General features: G+C 35.4%; 1 protein-coding gene and 1 long non-coding RNA gene across 2 annotated transcripts; both read right to left on the bottom strand.

The window, feature by feature from the left end:
* Window positions 1-2,402: 2,402 nt before the first annotated feature.
* LOC127792303 (protein FAR1-RELATED SEQUENCE 1-like) lies at window positions 2,403-3,056 on the bottom strand. The gene has a single exon (XM_052322756.1). The coding sequence runs from the start codon at window positions 3,054-3,056 to the stop codon at window positions 2,403-2,405; it is 654 nt and encodes a 217-aa protein (XP_052178716.1).
* Window positions 3,057-5,525: 2,469 nt separating this feature from the next.
* On the bottom strand, window positions 5,526-7,153 carry LOC127791437 (uncharacterized). Its single transcript, XR_008020944.1, has 3 exons — window positions 7,042-7,153; window positions 6,870-6,925; window positions 5,526-5,582 (listed from the first exon to the last, which is right to left on the bottom strand). It is a non-coding gene; the product is annotated as an uncharacterized LOC127791437 (long non-coding RNA).
* Between the last annotated feature and the right edge of the window lie 5,091 nt (window positions 7,154-12,244).

Below are 12,244 nucleotides of genomic sequence, written 5' to 3'. Positions count from 1 at the left end.
TGGGCTAAGGTGTAGTTCTTGAAACCTTAAAAATATCTCTTCAAGGTATCATGGATTTCAAATTCAAATCAAATGGAGCTTTGAATTCCAAACTTTATCAAATTCAATTAAGAGATGAGTGGTGCATTTGGGTTGGATTCACATGGGAGAAATGATGAAGCTTTATCTTCAATGACATATGACAATCAACCATTGGCCACTTGGAAGATAAGATAAGGTCACATGATGGCTCATAATGACCCTTTGAGGTGGCATTGCATGATTGGCTAAGGAAAAGCTTACTTAGCTTCCAAGTTTGCAAAAGTCTCCAAACCTTATCCCTAAGGACATGTGGCAAGCATTCATTGGCCACTTGGAGATAGGATTTGAAGTGTAATGATGAGAAATGTAGAAAATGCAATTAACCATGTGGGATGTAGTTATAATGATGGGAAATGTAGAAAATGTAATTTACCATGTGAGATGTAATGATGGGGAATCTTGAAAATCTAATTAAACATGTAAAGGCACAAATCCTTAGGGACACGTGGCATATTTTAATTGGATGCTCATGGATGAAATGATGACGCGACACGTGGCACGATTTGGTTCGCTGGAGTTTCCTATAAATAAGGGCTTTGGGGTGATTCATTTTGGACACCAAGAAAGGAGGAAAAGGAAAGGAGTTTGAGAGAGGAAATGCTACCAAAAAGAAGAGAGAAAATCGGGGGAGAAACGAGGGAGAATGGGCCTTGACGGAGTTTTCAGGTCTTTCTCAAAATTCATGCCAAGTAATAAGAAAAACTACGAGAAAACCCATTCCGCTCGTTGTGAACCGTGCTTCCTAAGATAATCAATCAAGGTGAGTGATTCCTGCATGTTTTGTGACACTTGGAGCATTTGTTGCTTCACTTGTGTGTGGATAATGGATTGCATATCATGCCTTCGTGGCTTACATGTCATATTTTCCCTTAGCTATGCATATTCCTTCTACTTTGTCATATATCATGTTTGTGTTGGTGACTGTGGCTAGTTGTTGGGCCATCATGGAAGAACTCGTGCTCTTATGGTGAGCCAGGGGTGACTATGATGATCGCGGGGGTGATTGCAACACCTTGGCATTGCTACCACAGGGGTGGATTTCATAATGGCATTATTGCATTTGCATGCATGTACTCTCATTTTCTGAGTCACTCACTTAGATGTCATTATCTAACTTGGGTGTTTTATGCCCTTGTGACATTCAACGTCCCAGGTATATTAGCATGCCAGGTACCCCGGAGACAAGCAGGAGAAAAGGCTACGAGGAGGCTGATGTGTAGTTTAACTTCATGTTATTCATGTGCTATGGATCTTATGTAACCTTTGAATTTATTTGAGACTTGTGTATCACAATTGTATAAAACAGGGGGTTATGTAAGGCTTGGATTCACCTTATATGTTGTTGAGGGTGTAAGTCGGGGTTACTATGTATTGAACATGGTAAGAGTTGTTTGTTGAATTCTGGAAGTTTTCGAATGGTGTTCTGTAAATAGCAGCTAGGATACTCAGAGTTGTAAGAAGTGTGTGTGTGTGTATGAGTGTCCTGCAATTGTACCTATAGTGATGTGTTATCTTTTGGAGTATTGGAGGTCGTGAGCATTCCTTGTACTTATAAAGGAAATACAGTGGAAACTCCATTTATTTAGCTTTGATTAAACTTTCAGATTCGATCCAACGCTTCCGTTGGTAAGGGTTTCTATAATGCCCGCGGCGATGTTAGCTTATATTTTGCATCATTATGTATTAGGAAAAGTGGGGTGTTACAACTGATATATCCTCTAGTTATCTAAAAAACTTTATTTTAAAAATTCAGACTGAGATAATAAAATTTTCCTCTGCAAAAGCTTAATAATGAACAACAAATCTTTGTGTTGGAAGTATAAAATTATAGATTTACCTATTCCAAGTTATTGTCTTCCTTGGGACGTCAATGTGGCATATAAGTTAGCATAAATGGTTGACCTATTTCATATGTCGGCACCCAATTCACTCCATAAGCTTTATAGTTAACATCCTGCCAAGAGGATAACAAATTTCAGTTTAACTACAAAAATGACAAAGTATAATATATAAGTATACAATCTAACAATCACGCACCATCATTTGTTGTGAGTAAGTGAGTGGGGTTAGCACGAGATTTACTGCATCTCTTGTTACTTGACCAGGTTGTGCATTATTTCCCATTGGGCCTTTTCCTTTGCATGACTTTGAAGTTACATGTGCAAAAAAACAGTATGGATCATTATATGCGAACATTTGATACTACCAATAGATAATAAAAAACTAAAATAGAGTTGTAAACATACTTTGCGTTTATTGGTACTCATTTCCAATGACCCATTTTGATGAAGTTTTCTAGGAGCTCCCTTTGTTTTCGTGCATTACGGATCCAAAATAAGACCAAATGATGTCCTTGCAGCTTTACCACAATCAGAGGAGATTTGAACACTGCCTTGGGAAAGGAGATTACTGCCACAATTTGTTCTCGGTATCGATATGGTTAGATTGTTCAGTTGATTTTCGAGCAACTCCATGAACTTGCGGGTGCGTTCTTCATCATCTACTACCAAATTTGCCACCTTAGCAGATAAACTTTGCAATTGATCGTATCTTACCTGCTCAGGAGTGCTAACCCAACCATTGTAATTGATCTTAACCCTTGTGTATGCTCTACAAACATCTCTCCTCCATCTCCTCAAGATATAACTGTCGGGAATAAATTTCACATCGTTTCGAATCAATACTGAAAGAGCATGTCTACAAAGTATCCCTCGAAACTCGAACAAGTGACAGCTGCAAACAATGTGATACTTCTCTCCCTCAAACATAACCGTAAACCTCTTTTTCTTCTTTCTTTCGTTGAGTTTGATATCTTCTTGGACTTCGTACCTAGATTCAGGATAGCCAACCTCAATAGAGGTAATATTGCAATACACTTTTCCAGTTAGCTCTGCTTGAAATTCTTTGAATTTTGAAATTGTGTAAACTTCTTGGAATTGTTTCTCAATATAGTACCTAGTTGCGTATGGTACCATCTGTGAATATGACTTAAAATCTGCCTGGAACTCCTTCTCAACTTTACACCTCAAAGCCGCTCATATTGTTCAACAAATAGCTTCAACGAGGTTTTCGAGTTCACACGTACCCATCAAAAAATGAATTCATACTTTCACTCCGTTGTGTAGTTGACATCCCAGCCCAAAAACTTGTTCTCAAATAACAAGGTACCCAACGGCCTCGTACTCTAAAAAGCCCAGACAACCAAGCATTGTCATGCAATGTGTACATATCAATCAATAAACCCCAACCCCGTTCAAATTCTTCTGAATGTTGTGATTCGTAGACCACTTCGTGCACAGCCGAGAGTATTGAACCCTTATGAGGGTGGCCCCCAAATTTTTCTGGCAACTTCTTAAGTATGTGCCACAAACACCATCTATGCCTCGTGTTCGGGAAAACAATTTGAATGACATTTTGTATTGCCCAATCCTAATCAGTTATTATACCAATGGGCGCCTGACCTTCCATGCACTCCAGCCAAGTCCTAAATAGCCAAACGAAAGTCTCAGTATCCTTACTGAATACTAAACCACAACCAAACAACGTCGACTATCCATGATGATTCACACCAACAAAAGGGCAAATAGCATGTCATATTTATTTGTCAAGTATGTGGTATCAAATGTCACAACATCGTCAAATTCCTTGTATGCTTGTCTAGACCTATTATCAGCCCATAATACATTATTCAGTTGACACTCATCATCCAAATCCACACTAAAGAAAAAACTAGGACATTATGCTTGCATTTTTGAAAAGTAGACTTGTATCTCATTTGCATCTCCCTCCCCAGGTCTTAATCTCCTAATCTTATCAATATAGTTTCTACAATCCATTTCAACAAATGATAGATTCTCATATCCACCTGCTTCAACGACAGCTAAATTGTAACTTTTGTGCATCGGAATACCAGCTATGTCATTTATTTCAAGCTTTCGTTTCACTTGTTCACTCAATTGTTGATTACATCGATACAACCTGGATTTTGAAGGATTTGTTTTGTGATTATGCTCCAAAATGACTTTGGTAACACGTTATGTTCCTATCACATCTATCGCAGCTGTCAGCCTAGCTAAACACCCTATTTTATTAGTCGGTTGAGGCTTGAACGAGCAGCTTGTATCACTACTTGCCAAGCCTTCTCGACTGTAAGCAAATGTCACATATTTCAACGTCCCATTACTATCCTTTTTCGAAGTTCTTTCTCTAATAGGGAAACCCACACTATAAGCATATGCTTTATAAAATTCAAAAATCTCATTATTGTCCCTAAACTTCATCCCAACAGTAGGCACGATCTCCCTAGCCTCTGATGTGCATTCATTGTCTACCCCTACTTCAATCTCATCATCGGAAACTACCACATTCTCTTCGTCAGCATTCAAAAATTGATCTAAGAGAGACAAATTTATCAGTCTATTGAATTTCAAATCAAGAATTTAATCAATCTAATTTTATATGTAAAATGAATTAAATTCACATGTGGATAATAAACAAGGGCTCAAACTATAACAAACAAGGGCTACTCTCACTGAAATGTTGTCAGCTTACTCTCACTGAAATGTTTGGATAATAAACAAGGGCTCAAATTATAACAAAGCCATTATTAACATTTAGAGATATTATACACTGCCCCAACACAGTAGATCGTCTAATATTCTACATTGCTATTTATGAAGATGATAACAACCAACGAATCCATTAACAAAACAGAATGTCCTACAAAAAATGGTCCATTAACGTAAGATAAAAATGTGCAATCTATAAAGATGATAACAGCCAACGAATCCATTAACAAAACAAAATACCTTATAGAAAATGGTCCATTAACGTAAGATAAAAATGTGCAATCTATATAGATCAAATCTGCAAACGAAATTCATTAACAAATTTGCATTACCCTAGATAAAACGTAAAAGACCAGGGGGGGCAATCTTACCTAGGTCGGACATTGTCGTCGGTGGTCGGTGGGGCTGAAGGCGGTCCAATTGGCGGCGCTGGCGAGAGGCTGTCGGTGAGGAAGAACAAGGAAGAAGGAGGCAGAGAAAGAAGATGGGCGTCTTTGGAGGCAGAGAAAGAAGGGCAGTGCGAAGGAGGCAGAGAAAGAAGGGCAGTCGGTGAGCAAGGAGGATGTGCAAGGGAGGGCAATCAGTGAGTAAGGAGGAACAAATCGGTGAGGAAAGAGGAACAAAAGGGCATTCGGCGAGGAGGAACAAATCGATACTGTGCATACTTGAAGGAGAGGGCGCATCTTTTGATAAACCCTGCTCCGAATTTGCTCTCAGGATGGCGCCCATTTGACAGTCAATTTCTCACGCAATATTAGAGTCGGTAATCTCTCGATACGAGTTATTCGGGTAGTGTAGACTTTTCCAAATTATAAACATTACACAATGACACCCAAGACCTAGGTTCGGGAGAGCTCTGCACTTTCTATCATGACTCGACGATCTGGACCCAACTTCATCGAACGAACCTGATACGTTAGACAATTCTCTTACCTGGAATGATGAAAAACAAACGTGAGTCACAAAACTCAGCAAACTCATGAAAGGAAGGCTGTCGGGTAAAGAAAAAAATTCTTCCCATAACACTCTATGCAATTTATGCTAATGCATCGTCATACCATGCTGTGTCTAATGCTTGCCTTGTCTCAAAAGTATAACTATAAAGTAAACTGCACATAAATGGTCCTTAGGGCCCACATAACACACACACTGGCGCCGAAGTCCACATACAAGTTAGTAGCCCAATATAGGCTACTTTATCACTGCTCACACTGTGGGTCATATCCCACTTTCCAATAATCACTCACACCGTGGGCCGTACCCCATTTCCTGACAATCACTCACACTTTAGGCTGTACCTCACTTCCCATAATCACTCACACTGTGGGCCTTACCCCACTTCCCAACAATCACTTAAAGCCACACATCCTCACCATATAATGCAACAAATAGAAAATGCAATAGCTTATGTAGCATAAACGTGATGACAAGGCCCCTATAAACCAAGCATCAGGCCATGCTACGCCCACATAGGAATTCACACATGCAATATACTCTAAATGCATCGGCTCACCTAGGGAACCCAAGTTGGGTCTCAGACCGACCAGGTCATGCAAATTCTCACACATCCCGTCACACACAACGCATGTCCCTCCAGTGAATGCAGCCCAGTTCCTATGCAGTACACGCATAATGATATGCACAAACTAAGACGAGAATTTGGCAGTACTAACTCTCGTAACAGTTGATGACTGGCTCCTATATATCCAGCCATTAACTACCACGACCCACGGTCGACAGTCAATGGCTTTGTACCCCATATCCTTAAGATACACTTTAAACTTAGTCACTTAAACCCATCATTTCACACACCTTATTCATGACAACATAGACCCCATTATGTCATTCACGTTCTCATCTCTTCTCATACACATGAAACCATTTCCACATTCATAACAAATTATTAACATAACCCCATAATCTTGACCACATCCATTTTCTAAGAACCTAACCCCAACAGGTTTGGCATTATTCTCAAGGAAAGCGAAGTGATACGAAGCTTCGTGTCGAACAGAATGAATGACACCAAAACATCATTTACTTAACTTATTTAATCACTAATAGACCCATTATTAATATACAAGTTATGGAATGATTGCCACGCGGATTAACGTTATTAATGCGTGGAACCGAGTCACGGTGAGGGAGGGAATAAACTACAAGAAACCCCAAAAACTTTCACGGGAATTAAAGAACATGAGGAGAGGGTTAGGATCTTACCTACAATCGACTGATTCCTGCCTCTTTTGTGCTTCCGTTGCGAAGTAAAATATTTCCTAACAATAAATACAACCGTAACTTAAATTAATTAATTCTAACCGTGTAAACTGTATAATCTAATCGTATAAAATTTATAATTTAAACATATAATATTTATACTAATTTTACCCACTTATCAAAATATTTTAGACACAAAATAACCTCCAAAATCTCTTAATTTTTTTCTCATTTCTTCATTTCTTTCGCTGCGGCCGCGCTTCATTCTCTCTTCAATTTCTCCCACTGCCTGCTCGTGCTTCTCTCCCAAACCTACTTGAATTTTTAAGCCTTTTAAAGACTTATAGCTTGTTGTCCAAGACTCCAATTTGGAGGGACATTAGGTGGCTTAAAGACCACAAAAAGACATGGCTGGAAGACAGCCACGTCCCAAACAAGAGGGTGCTGCCCATTTCCTATTTTATTATATATTATAATGTTAATATTAAATAAAATTATTTTATCTCATTATATAATATATATATATCTATATATACTGCCATAACTTATATGTATACTAACTATAAGCCTATATCACATGTATCCACATGAGCAACTTCTCCATCTCCACATTACCAATTTTTATTTTATTTATTTCTAAAACTCTAGTTACTATTTTGACTTTAGCACCGCATACTTTTATTATGATAAATATATGAATAAGTGTTTATCCCTTACAAATTCGACAGCCTCTTTAATAACTTATCTTTTATTTTATTATTATTTATTTTCCTAATATAATATAAGATGCAAGTTTCCCAATTCCATTTCTTTCTACTCATAAATATAATTAATTTAATACCTTAAGTATATTCCTTAAACAACAAATCCTCAATAAATCATTTCTAACTCTCAAAATTATCTCTTATTATGTTCTCAAAATACCGAGATGTTACAATAGCACTTTATATAAGTCAACAGTTTGGCTATCAACTCTCCTCGATTTATTTTGAATTGTTCTTTTTATACCTTTCTTGTTATGTATTATCAATTTTTTAATTTTATTTGTCTTTACTATTGTTATATTAAATATATGATCTATTACTAATTATAGGAGAAACAATAGTTCTTGACAATTATTGTACGGAGAGGTAGAAATATTTTTGACAGTAAATATTAATGTGTATGTGGATCAAGATCTGATCAAATAAGTTAGTGGGAGACTTAGAAAAAAGTCCCAGAAAAAAACCCAAAAAGAGACCTTAAGGGAAAAAGACTTGAGACAAAAGGATCTGCTCAATAAATGTATATTGACCCAATCATAAAGCCCACAAAGGACTAACTCAAAAGTTGAAAGTAAAACATAATAATAAAGTCTCACCTAGAAAGGCTCTAGGAGACCTTCTCGACCAAGAGGTCCTCAGGGGAGTCTCAAAAGACTCATGTGAATGGAGTTTCGAGGGGTATTTCCAAAACCCAAAGCACAAACAAACATCTTTGAAAATCCCTTCGTGAATTAGGCAAAAGATAAGACTTATCTATAGCAATCAAAATTCTAGTCTATTTCAGAATATTAGGATATGATTATCAACAATCCCCTAACTCCTCTATAAGTATGTGAATCTTTATTCCACATTCCACAAATGTAAGTCGCTCTACTAAAACAAAACTCTATTAACTCTTTTGAATATGAAAATTTGACTTAAGTATCAAACTGTTTACTTAAAGAATGCCCTACCTTCTCTAATCATTTTCTTTTTCCTTGCAAAGTTTTGATGGATTGAAGATAATTCTTCGACATCTAAATTCTATTATTGTATTTAGACAACAATAAATATATATAATATAGAAAAAGATCAAAAAAAATATAATGTTACTTAGATAAAAAAATAATTAACACGTTGTTGTAAGTTGTGATAGTACATATAGAGTGTCACTTGTCTATTACACGGAGAAAAGAAAAGGGAATATTACTTCTCACCTAATTAATTATTCTTTTTAACAAATCATATTTTAAATTATAATATTAATAAATATAATGATAAGTAATAACATAAAGTAGTAATCATCACTAAAACCATACCTAAAAATTAGTAAGTTATTTTGGATTGGTAGAAATTGGGATCATGGGTGTAAGGAAAGAGAGTTGATAATTTTATTTTGGATGGCTGGTAGTAGGGTTCTCTTGCGTATGCTGGATGGTCAATAATTTGATTTTTATTGAGTTAGAATATAATATTTTTTGGGGGTAAATTACAAAAATAACTTCTAAAGTTTGTCATAATTATAGTGACCTCCCTTAAGTTTTAAATCTTGTATCAATTAATATTTGTCGTTAAACAATAATAGTTAAATTTTTTTAAATGTTAAAATACCCTTCTATTTAAAAAACAATCTCTCTCTCTCTCCCTCTCTTAAAATTGGTCCCAGGGTTGCCATAATCTAAGGAGAATTTGGGGTTCATGATATTAACCCCTTTATTATGAGTCTATAGTATTTCAATAATTTGTTAACAATTTCATCAAAGTAATTAATTTTCTAAGATGTTGATGATGTCGCTAAGATTGTTGTTGTTTCAAGGAGGTCACAATTGATGAGCGGAGCGGATGCAAGTCGCTCAGTGGAAAGCTTAATGAATGGATGCATTAACTGGAGGTTGATAATCAGTCCATTTAGGCTTGTGATGACCCGACTTGTTTGAATTTGCATTGGTTTTGGCTTGTGATTTGTGTTTTGGGTTGAGTTGTGAGTATGCTTTGGAATTTGAGTTAATAAAGGAATTGTTGCGAGTATGTTTGGAAAACCTAATCTTATTATGACTATAATTTGATGCCTATTTGTAGTTCAGTTCTGTTGTTAGTGGGCCATCCATAATAATCTTAACCCTACTATATATGAGAGATCAATTATATGAATTCTAGATCTTTATCCATGTTAATTTATCCATGGCCAACTTTTCTAAGGTATGTGTAAGAAATACTATACACTAAGAGGGGGTGAATTGGGTATTTTTGAGCTTTTTCAAATTATGAACACCAATACTTTAAATATATTTCTATCAAAAAATGTTATGTAATAAGTGTAAAGCAAATTTTATACGAGAAGATTGATCCTCTTAAAGTTTTAGAAAATTGTTGATGTGAGTATTAAGACTAATAACAAATTTGTTGAAAAATAACATTTGCTAAAAGTAGAAAGAAAGTGTTGAAATAAAAGAAAATAAACAGAGAAATACACAACAAGTTTTCTAGTAGTTCGGCTCAATCAACCTACTCTACTCCCTTGGCTCCTCATCAAGGATTTTAACAATCCACTATAACTTTTTGTAAGATCAGCTATAACCTTAGCTTTTCGATGGATCAGTTGTAACCAAATACACAGGTTTTGTAAGGATCAACTGAAACCTCTTACACTATACTGTTTATGGGCTTAAGCACTAACCACAAAAAAAGAGAAGAAAAGATTATAATTTAAACATTTTGAGAAACTTTTACAAAATAAAATTTAAATAAAGAAAATAGCTTCTCACAAAGAAAAGAAAGATTAAAAGAATGTGAAGATAAAATACTCTCTCTTTTTTTAATATAAGATGTATGCTAGGAGGGCTCTTTTGCTTGAAAATGTTTGTAGAAAAAATTAGCTCAACATCTCTACTTCTTCTTGAAGCGCATCTGCCTTTATAGCCTTTATTACCTCGTACATGTTAATTAGCCTTTTTTTCCATTGGTTAAAACCTAAAAGATAATCAAGATATATTCCATTCTATTTGATCTCAATGGTTAGATATTTAATTCATGTTCAAAGGATGGTTTTAAAGCCTTTTTGCAACAGTTAGAATCAGAACTGGTACTTTTTTGGATGTCTGTAATGGCTAGTATAACGGTTAGATTTTTTTTGGATGTTAATGTGGCCACCTCTACTACTAAAATTGAATATGTATCAGCTGGTAGTTGTTATGCCCAAATTTTGTGGCTTAAACAACAATTGGAGGATTATAGAATTAAGGTTAACCATATTCCTATCAAACGGGATAAATCTAGTGCTATTATTCCGTCTAAGAATCTAGTGCATCATTTAAGGACTAAGCATATCGAGATAAGACACCATTTTAGTAGAGATCATGTGCAAATGGGAGATGTACGTAGTCTTAGAATATTTGCCAACTAAGAGCCAATTAGCTGATATTTTTACTAAGCCATTAAAGAAAAATCAATTCTCAAATATCAAGACTGAAGTGGGAGTTATCGAAATTTGAGATGAGAAAATAGTTGATTGCATAGCAAAAATAATCGAGTAAATTTGGCTCATTAGTTGAGTATATTAGTTCTTTAGTCGAGTAGTTTAAATCTTCAATCGAGTAAAGATTGTGTTATTAATCGAGTATTATAGAAATCTTTCAAATGTGAAAATCTTAATCGAGTAAAGAAAAAGTTTAATCAATTATCGTGAATGTTTAATAGAGTAAATCGAATTAATAGTTAAGTAGATTTTTAAGGCCGAGAAGTTGCAAACCTTGCTCGAGTAACTCATCTGAGTCACTCTACTAATAAGTCTTTAATCGATTGCAATATTCATATAATCAAGTATCAATAACCAATATCAATTAAGTAAATAAAGGAAATAATCAAGTAAAAACAATCTCATACTCGATTACAAATATGCATTTGTCTAGTATTTTCAAATTTTCTTTCGAATTTCAATCGACTTATTACTCAAGTATAAACAAAAGACCACTCGATTAAACCTTACCTCTTGTATTTCTCTTGAGCCCTCACTCTTAGAATCTCAATTCCAGGTAATCTCTTGCTTCAAATCTTTTCGTTTCCGTTTGATTTGTGCATGAAACCAATTCATTTTTATTCATCGTCATCACATTCAAATGGATTTATTGAAAAATCTTTTCCTTTCAGAACTCTTCGTATTGAGTCTGAGTATTCTGAAATGGCTACAAAACAAAAGGAAATCTCCATCTCTTCACCTAGCAAACCTTTCGCATCTAAGAAACCCAGAACTAAGTGACCATTGGACACAACACCTAACCCTAGTAGAAAACCACGCGCTCACTCTCATTCTCATACACATCATTTTAGAAATGACAACAAAAAATCCTTGGTTTCAAAGGTCCTAAAGCATCATACCTAGTAGGAATATAGATTGGAATGAAAATCAATAGAATTTAGTGAAAACCTAAAGCAATGGATTATCAACATGGGTTGGTTTAAATTGTCAACTCTAAACCTTGATGTCTATCTTGAAGCCCCAACATAATTTTACTCTAGCCTACTCAAATCACCAATAAAAGACAAGAAAGAAGAATATAGTGTAGACAATCTTAAGTTTAGATACCAAGGCACCAAATATCTCTTGACAGATGGTAGACTAGTAACCCTTCTAAACTT

The sequence above is a fragment of the Diospyros lotus genome, chromosome 15 (genome assembly GCF_014633365.1).
Source record: "Diospyros lotus cultivar Yz01 chromosome 15, ASM1463336v1, whole genome shotgun sequence".
NCBI classification, from domain to species: Eukaryota; Viridiplantae; Streptophyta; class Magnoliopsida; order Ericales; family Ebenaceae; genus Diospyros; species Diospyros lotus.
This window is presented reverse-complemented; position numbering and strand designations above follow the sequence as displayed.

Excerpts from the sequence above, each read along its gene's own strand:
- LOC127792303 (XM_052322756.1), bottom strand. The coding sequence starts at position 3,056 with ATGGTACCATACGCAACTAGGTACTATATTGAGAAACAATTCCAAGAA.